Source organism: Liolophura sinensis, chromosome 1 (assembly GCF_032854445.1).
Source record: "Liolophura sinensis isolate JHLJ2023 chromosome 1, CUHK_Ljap_v2, whole genome shotgun sequence".
NCBI classification, from domain to species: Eukaryota; Metazoa; Mollusca; class Polyplacophora; order Chitonida; family Chitonidae; genus Liolophura; species Liolophura sinensis.
In genome coordinates this window covers 34,076,854-34,089,485 of record NC_088295.1, presented here as the reverse complement: position 1 = coordinate 34,089,485, position 12,632 = coordinate 34,076,854, and the positions used below count along the sequence as shown (strand labels likewise).

The window sequence follows — 12,632 nt, the reverse complement described above, 5'->3', positions numbered from 1 at the left end:
TCTGAGAACGGACCAATTCGCAATCAGGGAAAGTATAAAGGGATCGATTTTAGCAACAGACAAACCAGTCAGTGGAGGCAGGCCGACAGAGACATCACAGGCCAAGCCCTGTTCCAGTGAACACAGCGCCAACGGACTACAATGTTGGACGGTTCTGAGAAACAGGCGTTAGTGTTCAGGCGTCGATCGTACCCCACGGTGGTTCTTCGTTTATGCAAATTTACATTACATCAATATGAAGTTAGTCAAACTATAAGAAGAGATTTTTGCACAGCGAGGAGCACTGTGAGAGTGGATGAAAGGTATCCTCCGAAGGTGCATGTATGTGAACATGCATTGTAGACCTATAAAATACTTATAAAATGATTGCTAGGTGTTTGTTGAATAACCATGAAGTACTGGAGATATGTTCGACGTGTCATTGTTTCTATCCTCGGGTCTACCCTGTTATTGGTGATTCAGGGGCTATACCCTGGCCCTAGTCAACCACCATGGAAAGTTACTCATGGTAGATCTTTCAAACCACTGAATAAACATAGACAGGAGTTCATGACCACTTCACGACTTGGTCAGTTTTCGTTGCCTAACTTGGTTAGAGGTAACAAATTCACATTGACGTACATCCGCTCTGTGTTTTGTAACGCCAAGACAAACCCTGTGCCTTTGAACATCTCCTCTCCGAAACTTAACCCGAATGGAGACGCACTCGCTGGCAAAGATGTCATTGTTTTAGTGATCTCTTCTCCGGTGCATTCTGAGCTCCGGGAAGCCATTAGGCGGACGTGGGCAAACAGCAATGAGGCTGGAGCAGCTGTTATCTTTGTATTGGGTCTTCACTGGGATCTTTACTGGAACACGGTGCTCACAGAGGAACACGGACGGCACGGGGATATTCTACAGCTGTTCACCCCGGACACCTACCGGAACCTGCCGGAAAAGATACTGCTGGGCTTTCATTGGGTGATGGACTCCGTTCCACGTATAAAGTATGTGGTCAAATCAGACGATGATGTGTACCTCCACCTGCCCAGTGTGTTCGCTGTGGTGAGAAATCTCTCAGTTGATGTTATAGTTGGTGCTTATAACCCCCAGTCTATCGTTTCCCGGAACATTAAAGACGAGTGGGGTGTGTCTAAGGGCGTCTATCTGCCGGACTATTTCCCGCCTTACGTTTCTGGTGGAAGTTACCTAATGTCTGCTCACGTGACCAGACGAATATTAAGCTCAGTGTCCAGGTGTCGCCGTCTCCATATTGAGGACGTGTTCATTACAGGTGTTTTGGCGGTAACTTCTGGGCTGGGACATCTGCCTCACTCTGGATTCTCCTTCTGGGGGACCCCTAAAGCTCAGCCGTGTGACATGAAGGCGGGTAGAGTGAACAGTGTTAACATGGGAGTTAAACAGATTTATAAACTACATGTAGGTATTTCAATCATGGACATGAAAAGTCAGGATATAAGCAAAGTTCAATAAATGTATATATGTACTACTATACAGATTATTTTGTGGATTGATTTTCCGTATAACTGATGGTGCATGTTTTAAATTATACAGACATATCATGTAAATTTGAATGTCATATTTCGTTGCAAGCTATCAGTCTTGGTTATTGAAACACCTCACGTTCTGGCTCAAAGGTGTTGGGATCAGCTATATTACTCTCTATGCTCTCACTAAATTTACATTTTAAACCGTTGGGATTTCTTCTGATTAATTTTCATCTTTTGTGACCTGCTCAAATTTCTGACATCCAACATCTCGTATCAAAAATACCAGTGATAAATAGGCAGGAGTTTAGGATGCTACTGGTTGGAATTTCTCGCTAACAAATGACGCGAAGTTCATTCATTTGACGTGGTTTAAATGTGTAAATGTCTGCAATATTTTAAGCGATTTGCAGTGATTTGTGCAGAAATAAGCAGGTAAAATGAGCGATATGAACGAGTGGAGTTTAGCGGGTCGGCCAAGCCTTGTCCCTACGAAGAAATGATGTACTTTTGTCTTATTTTAATCAATAAATGAAACAGTTTTCAAATCATTAAAAAATTAAGAAGTCAATCAATTAATGAGACAACTTGTTTTAACACGTTGTTTTCGTCAGTTTGGTCAATCTTCCTTTTCAGTTAAAGTTTGTAAGTGTCGAGAATAAGAATTATAGACCAGTGATAAATTGCAATTGGCACCACTGAATAGCTTTTACCCACGAAATGGTGTTTGGGGCGTATAATTCGTTACAATTTAAGCATTTACATGGGCAGTTAGAATAAAATTGACAGAAGGCCCTATTTCACCAGTTAAGTGTGACATATTTCATGCTATCACGTTGTCGTCAATGTACTGATTTTTCTCTTCAAGCTGTATTCGGTGAAACCTACCATCTTTCAGTTGGTATTTTGTGTTGTGGAAGTTGTATGTTGATATTCTTATCTGGCGTCCTTTGGGCGCACTGATAAAGAGGCATGCATATTTACAACATTCTTTGTAAAATATCCCATCATATGGATTCTGTTATCGCGTACTCAGACGATTGTTGAGTTGCATGTACATAATGAGAGGACAAGATGAATCGGTAAAGCTCTCATATAGGTCTGTGGCAACACATCTGTCTCTTCTGAGCGATATACGCAGTGTATGGTTTCAGCAACTGGATTGCATCTGTTTTTGTACATGTTAGTATATTCTAAACTTCCAAACAGATCATAAAATTGCACACACGTGTACACACCTCTCCACGAAGCACGATAGGTTCTGCTTCATCTTTGGATAACTTGGTTTACCCTGGCTTTTAATGTTTGTGGCAAGAAAACGTAAGAGGATATAAGAACTATTAAACATGTGCACATATGACTGCATTACCAACCCAATTCTATTAGAATTCTGGCCACATTTTACATAACAAACACTAATGATATTGGCGGACATGAAAAATGTGACGAATGTAAATTCAACCAAACAGCTAATGAAGAGTATATATTCCAAACCAGCCACGTCGTAATAAATAATAAATCGTAGGCCACAGTACTGCCTTTGTTTGACCGCCTTGTAATTCTGCTCAAGCCATGAACCATGTTAATTTAACCATTAATTAGAACAGCTAGAATAAAAGCCTACCTGAGGTAAATTAACTATTGTTAATAAGACTACACGGTCCTTATTTCACCGAGTGGCCATTTACCAGTATTATCACACTGTTGTCACTGCTATGATTCTGGAGTCCTGCTGATGATAATTTCATCTAGGCATTAGATAGACACTTCAATGAAATTCTATTCATACTGGTTTTCTCTCAGGCTGTATGTGGGAAGGTCTGGCAGTAACCTGTGGATGTTCGTGGGTTTCCGGGGGCATTGCCCGATTTCCTCCCGCCATAATGCTGACCGCCGTCGTATAAGTGAAATATTCTTGAGTACGGCGTAAAGAATTAAATAAATATATAAATAAATGAAATCCTGCCATACATATATTAAACCAGGTTTCTTGCTATTCTGGTGACATGGTTCTTAGCATAACTACGTGCTCGACGTACCATTACGGAGATTAGTTATCTTATCTAAGACAGATGGTTAGTGATGTTAGTATTTGATGATATACAGTTGTGTGACTCTTCAGCTTGTGGCATTTGCTTCGGCTGATAAAAAAACTCCTACCCACTGCTATACAGATATAACAAAGGTTACACAAAATCCGTGGGTCCGTGGGTTGTTTCATTTCATCTCTAACCTATATACATATCATTACACAGGTATTATTGTCGAGGACAGTAGTGGGTAGAGCTTACAACTGGATGCCGTGGTTGTTCCCACGCTGGATTACAAATATATATATGTGTCATGACGTGAATGAAATGCTGCGATATTCTGTTATTTAAATCCCACGGTAAATTCAACTATATCATGAGACTGTTCCAGATAACGAACGAGAATAGTGAACAACTTGTTATTATTTTCCTTTTTTCTTTATCTTTTCTGCTTGGGTAAACAAGAGCTGATTACTATCCATATATAGATATAAGAGTTAAACAGAGCGAGTTGGTGCTGATGAACCAGGCCGAGTTCTATCAGCGTGGATAGCATTAAATCAAACTCCGGTCCACTGAGCGGCTTTTGTATTTAGGATAGTCTGTAACAATAAAAACAGTAGAAATGTTGGCTCACTCAAACCAACGAGCAATAACAGAAGTAACGCACAAGCAAAACCATAATTCACAAACTTCACTCTTTAATGAATCAATAGGAGAATACAATCTTTGCCTACAGAGATTAAAATGATAATTATGTACGGAATTTAATTCGTTCAGAATACGAGTAATAAATTTATATGTGAAATGTGCATTTTGCTGCATTATAAAAAAGTGTAATTGCATCATTATGCTCTCTTTGAAAAGTAGCTATAAATGATGTGATGTTAAGAGGATAAATGTGTAATTACATGATTGGGTGTACCCATCAGAGTCAAATGCACCAATCAATACATACTAAACAGCATTTAATAAATATCCATACGCTGTAAGTAGCCGTCTCCGCCTGAGGTTGGGGTGTCTAAGCTAGATGACCACCCAGACGTGGCTGTCTTTTGCCCGAAGGCAGAAAATGACTTACACAATGGTTTCATTGTTTGGCAAGAATCACTCGTGTGGTTTCATGGCATCGCCGTTTTAGCTTTAATTATTGCATATGTGACGCGTATGTGTAGGTTTGTAAAACTATATATTCTACTAATTTTTTAGCCGAAAAAGGTTTAGGAAGCTATGTGATAAAACATTGACACCATATAGAGCGAATATACCTGTATGTACATGTATTTCTTTGCTGCTGTCGAAATGAACAATGGCTATTCGCGTTACTGATTTGGCCTTATATGAAGCTTCAACATGTTATTCATTACACTATTGCCGTCACAAACCAAATGGGTTTACCACATACTTTACGTTATGTTAGCCTGAAAGAATGCTGCAAATTTCTACATTTACATAGCCTTCAAACATATTTTCTATTGAGAGACTCAAGGAAAAACATTTTCTAATAAAAGTAATTTATCTGAACAAATATCAACGGCAAAAAATGTCCACCAATATTCTATGTACTCTCATAAGTATGTACTGTTGTATAGATAGATGAAACAGCTCTTTCAGAAGCGTTAAAATAGATATTTTGCTTGAAAAGTTCAATCAAGTGGTTATATAATTTAATCTACTAAACTGAAAATGATAACATGTTTTTTAGTCTTTAGTTGTTTTAAATAGTTGGGACGAAGGGCATTATGGACGACGCGCTGTTGTTGATTACAAATGTCAGTACCGGAAAGACAGAACGATGGTATGATGATGGCCTTATCGGGCTTCCGCTGAAAGGCGTAACGGGAGCAGAAGCAATGCTGACAATGGCAGCTCAGATGATAGAGAACTGGACTTCAGAGATAGAGACCCGATTTCAGATCTCGGTGAGTGAAGCAGTTTTTAAATGCAATCTGTGAAATTAGTATGTCACCCGGTACGCATCACTTGAACACCCGTTACGCATCATTTCAACACCATGAGGGGACCTACACTTGAACACCTTTGGTCTGCTGACAAACCGGTGGATACGTAGGGTCAATAACTCGAGGCAAACAATGGGGCCAGAGCGTAACATAACTGGCCATTGGTCAAATAGCGGACCTTGGTGGTAATAAGCAGTTTACAGCGCTTGTATAACCTGTTAGATGATCCCGCGTGAAGTTCGATGTGTACGATTTTCCTGGAACTGTCACTGGCTACAACTGAGATCGCTCTGCAAGTGAAAATCTGTCTATTACATCCCATCATAGACCGCGTGTTTATTACTGGCGCCCCTGTTTTCGTCACCCATCACGTTGACGACCTGAGTGTGAGTGAAGTATTCTGTACACCTATAAATCGCTCAATCAGTCAATAAATCAATCACTTAATTAATTTTAATAAACTGTGCGTCAAAAGCCACACCTGATGTATATAATGACGAACCAATTCGCTATCAGGGAAAGTATTAAACGAATCGATTGTAGCAGGTTTTTTGGCTGTAACTCCTGGGCTGGGGCATCTGCCCCACCTCACGTTCTGGCTTAGGGGTGTTGGAGTCAGCTTAATCACTCTCCAGCCATCGCTCAATTTACGTTTGCCACCCTTGGGAATTCTTCTGATTAAATTTCACCTTTTGTAACTTGCTCAAATTTCTGGCATTCGACATCTCGAATGAGTGCAGCGAACTGATTGAAGTATAAAATATTTAGAATGCTGTACATGGGAAGGTCTGTCAGAAACCTGCGGATGGTCGTGGGTTTCCACCAGGTTCTGCCCGGTTTAACGTATCATTTTCAAGAAAAGGACGCCAGCGACAACTGAGTAAGTAAGGCAATATGTGCCTCTGACTGTGTTACTTGGTGTGTTCCTCTGTATTTATCTTTTGGATCGTCACAAGTTTTCACATGTTATAGTGTATACTTTCTGTTGCTATTCTTATGTGGCATATTTTGGGCACACAGATAAAGCTGCATGCATATTTACAACATTCCTTGTAAATCTTCCACCATATGGATTCTGTTACCATGCATTAGACGTCAAGTTGCATGTACCTAAGGAGAGGACAAGATGAATCGGTAAAGCTCTCATGCAGGCCTGTGGCAGCACATCTGTCTTTTCTGAGCGATAAGCGTAGTGTATGGTTTCAGCAAGTGGATTGCATCTGTTTTTTGCATGTAGGTAGTCTAAAATTCCGCATCAGGGTACACAGTTTTTCATGAAAAATGACCAGTGTGAGTATATGCAGTATAGGTTCTGCTTTATCGCTGAATAACTTGGTTAATTACTGGTGGAAGTAAGACTGTGACTTGACTTTCAAAGTTTGTCGTAAGAAAATGGCGTGGAGACATAGGAACAGTTTAGTTATTTAGAGTATAAGTGTATTGCGAACCCAATTTTGTCAGCATTCTCCCCATATTTATTATCACAAATAAGAATGATACTGGGGGACATAGAAAAAATGTGATAAATGTAGACCACCCATGTCTAATATATTTGAATCGACACCAGCAAATTGTTATCCAATTCTACTCAAAACACGATACTACAGGGCGAACCAGTCTAAGCTTTTACATGAACAGTTAGAATAAAAGTCTAAATGAAATAAAACTGACAAGAGTCCGGGTTTCACCGGTTACGTGTGACCGTTTGCTAAATATATCCCACTGTCGTCGTCGCTCTGGTTTTATTCCCAATGCTGTAGTCTTTTATATGATATATCATATAGTTAGTCCTTTAAAATTGAATCAAGCTGGTTTCGAACAATGTCTTAGAGCATACATCCATCAACTGAAGTGGGTGTCATGTGAAAGAGGACAGGGCAAGAATATAACCGATGGAAGATGCGAGAGAAAGGTTACTTGCAGTGGGGAAGCTTAGGCATATTTACAGTACATTTGTTACAACAGTGCAACTGAAGAAGTGGTTCGTCCGAGGTGTTCGGTTTGGGTTCTGGGCAATATGGAATCATAAATTCTGCCAAACTCATCTTTACACAATAAAGATGTTTCCCCCCAACATAAAGCGGGCTTCCTCCCAACATAATGCTGGCTGCCGTCGTATAAGTGAAATATTCTTGAGTGCGGATAAACAAACATGAAATCAAATAAATAAATAAATTTTAATGTCAGTGTTGTTGCTATTCGGGTCACATGATTCACAACATGACTACGCCGATGAACCCCATGACCTTACCGTTGACCCTATTATCTAAGTTTAACGCTCGGGGCCTGGCTGTGTATAGGACCAAGCCTAACGCAGGTGATCTGATCAATCTGGTCTAAAGCAATTCCCTTATTAATAAGCCCACCGACACCGCCTTCTTAATTGTATGTGCCGTCTATGATACATCGCACTGGCTGAAGCTTGCCCTTCCACATCTATTCGGAAAACATTGTTGTAATACCCGACATACCAGAATATAATTAATCTTCTTATATGTGCCACTCATCAGTTTGTTATTTTCAGTAAAGCCAGGAATCTGGATCCATAGAAATATCGGAGATTAGGTGTCATATATAAGACAGAAGGTGTTGAATTAGGGTGTGCCTACATGACGTGATTGCTTATCAGAGTCAATCGGTCATATCCTAAAAAACTCTTGGGTGTGATAAATGATGGTGATACAACATGTATATAACCAGTTCTTCTAGAGTTTTGCTGTGATTCACCCAGAAGTATGATAAATGTCTAATCTATCCATGGCTCTTATGCTTCTAAGTTGTAAAACCTCTACCAAGTAATACTTTGCTTCAGTTTCTGTGATCAATCACTCTATACCTTGTTCTCATTCTGCCCCTACCCGTTTGTCATCATCATTTCTGATCGCATTTGTTCTAGTATTACACGCCTGCTAATCGATAACTGAGCGGTTTATGTAATTACGGGAACAGTATACTGTGTAAATATACGCCGCATTGTCTGAGTGATGTGCCGTGTCCCTCCGCCGCTGGGAGCCTAGCTGTGAAGTAAGCAGACATTAGTCATTCATTATCTCTGCACTATCACCAGACAGTTAATATGATGATTTCCTGGATAGCGCTGTATGGCTGAGGAAAAGTCATATGATATAACAATGGACACATCCTCTTCGTCAGGCCAGTATCACCTGCAGCAACCTCGTTCTCAATACTAATTATACAGAATAATGCATTATGTGAGTTGCTGGAAAACGCTCAAGTGCTAAAGACATACATTTAAATGTTAATGTTATCCAACAATTCCCGTGCACATAGAAAACAATTGATTTACATTCTGGGTACACGGAGATACTGCATATGTTTCATATTACCTTCTATACTTATTGGTTGATCATCAAGTGTTCTGAGGATTCAGCAACAACTCTTAATATACTTAATGTTGCATGGTGTAAAATTATTAACCAAGACAATATAGTGTCAAAAATTCGATATTTTCATTTGACGTGTTTCCCCAACAGTAACTCGCAAACCTAGTTGATACCTGAATGTTTACCCAAGAGAATTCAGTTTCTAGACAACTGATTGGGACTTTAACAGTAATTTATTGCGGTCGAACACTTTGGAATAGTCTCAAGTCTAGGTGAAAAATTTTCAATCAAATCTAATTTGTACTGTAACCGTTTTCTGTGTAAATTAAGAAAAAATGCATAGAAATAGCATCATTTGTCTAAACACTATCAATGTACACCACGGAGAACGACTGGGAATTTAAAGGATTTTTCTTAGTGGCATAACTTTAAGGACGGATCTGTGGAGACTCTCTTCAGAATTTATTTATTGAAAATTTTGTTGTAAGTGATCTCTGGGATTAAAAGGATTGACATATAAAGGATTTTGTATTCCTGTCGCCAAGGAATACAAAAAAATCAACAACAAAGTGTTAACACATTATGAAAGAATTTCCGGTGATCAATATTAATTAGAGTGAAAAATATTGAAACTTTCGGCGAGACCAAATCGATATTTGGACGGCAAAATTCTACCTACCTTCCATCGTCTTCCAAGGAAGTGTACAACCGATAAAGTCTGTTTGAGCTCGCAAGTCTCACTAGGGAAATAGCCAAGATCAATATTCCCCTGGAGCCCGTCCAAAACATCAAGCGATGCGCCAAGAGGCATCGTGTTCTAGTCTGTGGTAAGAAATTGAACTGGTTGGACGGAACGCTAAGTTAAATCGGTTAGATGTTGACAAGTCTGTTTCCTCCGTGAAGATATCTCATGGATCAGTAGTACTGGTTATATCCAATTTGCAGAGCAGTAATGCACTCCATCGTGCCTAACAAGCTGTTTAATTGTGGACAACAAACTTCACTACTCCTGTATGTCCTGCTACTAAACAAGATGTGGTCGTGGCGGATACAGTCCTTCCTAAAGGTAAGGAAAGTTAATTGTATGTTCTTACATGTTTTTACTGACGATCGTTTGCTTGGTGTGATAAGCTTCGACTCTGGGCTCTTTTCAAAATCAGGCGATAAAATCTGTGTTCCTTATCTGACACTCCTATATTATCTTCTTCTTGTCCGCTTCTTGTCACATTAGCTTTCACATTTTCTATCCGAGACTGGGAGCTTTTAGTCTTTTGACACAATCCGTAATTGAAGCGCAGTGATGTCCCTACATTGAAGGTCAGATTTTGATTCCCCACTTGAATCGGCGTAAAAGTCTTTCTAAGTGACAAGGTATAGAGTTAAGGTACATGGTCCCAAATGTTTATTACGGATAACCCTTCGCATTGTGTTACCTTTGCCAAGTATCTGGTTTTAGACGATGCCGTTTGTAACAACGAGGTCGTTATTGCTGCTGGCCTTTTTCTGTGATAATCCAAATGCCGAATTTAGTTCTAAAGGTAGGATTCCATGAATATCTATCTGAATGATTGTGATATGTTCATGCATACAGTATTGATTAAATGATACTGAAGCTACACACTTTATAAATTAGGCTGCAAAGTCGTATGTGGGTAGCTGTGCTGACAACCTGTGGATGTTAGTGCATTTCGTTGAGCTCTGATCGACTTCCTCCCACCATAATGCAGGCGGCCATCTTATGAGTGAAAACTCTTAAAATGTAAAATACCAATCAAAGAAATAAGTAAAATAAATAAAAAGTTGGGCCGTATTCAAACCTCGTCGTATATGTGCTATATCTTTGCTTTTACATATGAGCAATCTGCCAATGGTGGTGGGTTTCCACCCACCATAATGCTGGCCGCCGTCGTATAAGTGAAATATTCTTGAGTACGGTGTAAAAGACCACTCAAATAAATCAAATAAATTTTATATATGATGAGTGATGCAGTTATAATGCCATTCAGTCTGTCATGTTTTTCAGTACTCTCACTACCGGTGTATAAATGAAAAATTCTTGTGTACGGCGTTAAACAGTAAGCACTTAAACACATACATTGCAATGCTATAAATGAAATAAACTGCATACATTGTTGATGTCCAAATGTATCATCCAAGTGATGTAGATGCAAGAAGTGTTATATGTTATTATGTGACGACTTTAGCTGGTGTTAATTCTGTGGGCGTTCAATACACTCTAAAATCACACAATTAACTTTGTGTTCATGGTTTATATATAAAACTGTTACTGTTGTATTTCTAACAGTGAACAAGATATCACACTTTGTATTGGGATGGTAGTTTACAAAGTTTTCATCACTAATGTGATCAGATTAGATGCAAATCCTTGGGGCCCAAACTGTCCGCTTGTCTGTGTGAAATGCGATGTCAACGATCTCAGGATAATCCAATATATAATTCAAAAACAAGTATAGGCCCTATGCTTATGGGAATATCCTTTCCTAGGGAACACCAGGGCTGATCAATCGATTACAGACCAACACACGCGGCTAAAATCAATGTATACATAACTATTCTTGTCTGTTCTAGTGTTACAAAGGTCTTTATTTTTTGAAATGAAAATGATCATTACTTGCAGGAACATTTTTGAACTTTTTGAAGATATAAAGTGTATTCGATTAAAGATAAGAAACGGATAATTAGGAGGTGAAATTTAGCGCGGGATTGATCACACTGGCCATGATCTTATCACAAGTACTGACACAAAAGTCATAACAATGATCATATCACCAGTTGTGTTACGTATGTCACAGCCATGGTCGTATCACCAGTTGTGTTACGTATGTCACAGCCATGGTCGTATCACCAGTTGTGTTACGTATGTCACAACCATGGTCGTATCATCGGTTGTGTTAAATACGTCACAACCATGGCCGTATCACCGCTTGTGTTACGTATATCACAACCATGGTCTTATCACCAGTTGTGTTACATATGTCACAGCCATGGTCGTATCGCCAGTTGTGTTACGTATGTCACAACCATGTTCGTATCACCAGTTGTGTTACATATGTCACAACCATGGTCATATCACCAGTTGTGTTACGTATGTCACAGCCATGGTCGTATCACCAGTTGTGTTACGTATGTCACAGCAATGGTCGTACCCCCAACTGTGTTACATATGTCACAACCATGGTCGTATCACCAGTTTTGTTACATATGTCACAGCCATGGTCGTATCACCAGTTGTGTTAAATACGCCACAACCATGGTCGTGTCATCAGTTGTATTACATATGTCACATCCATGGTCGTATCACCAGTTGTGTCACATATCTCACAACCATGGTCGTATCACCTGTTGTGTTACATATACCACAACCATGGTCGTATCACCAGCTGTGTCAAAAATGTCACAATCATGATTATATCACCAGTGGTGTGATTCTTGCACCTTATAATAATATTTTTTGGAGTTATTTTCTTGTTGCCCTCTTTTATGCTTGTAGTTTGGAGTTATTTGTGTTAAACTCCAAAGAGCTCTTAGTTTTTAACAGCTGTGAAATCAGGAGTATATAATATTATCCCACTTCATGAGCGCATGAAACTTAAAATATATATATTTACTATTGTTATAACCTTTCTTACTTCACATATTATTCACGCCAAATGTTGAGGTATACAACCTTCAGACATATTGATCCATAACAGATGAATAATTTATGCTGACATTTTCGTGTATGCTTTGACATTTGACAAGTATTATTAATCATGTAAGAGTTGAGGGTGATCCGAAATAGGATGAATC

At 39.2% G+C, this 12,632-nt stretch overlaps 1 protein-coding gene across 1 annotated transcript; it reads left to right on the top strand.

Annotated features, from left to right (window-relative positions):
• The first annotated feature begins 390 nt into the window (after window positions 1-390).
• On the top strand, window positions 391-1,473 carry LOC135480412 (beta-1,3-galactosyltransferase 1-like). Its single transcript, XM_064760280.1, has one exon. The coding sequence runs from the start codon at window positions 391-393 to the stop codon at window positions 1,471-1,473; it is 1,083 nt and encodes a 360-aa protein (XP_064616350.1).
• The last annotated feature ends 11,159 nt before the right edge of the window (window positions 1,474-12,632 follow it).

Bases quoted from the DNA above. Each gene is read 5' to 3' on its own strand.
- LOC135480412 (XM_064760280.1), top strand. From the start codon at position 391: ATGAAGTACTGGAGATATGTTCGACGTGTCATTGTTTCTATCCTCGGG.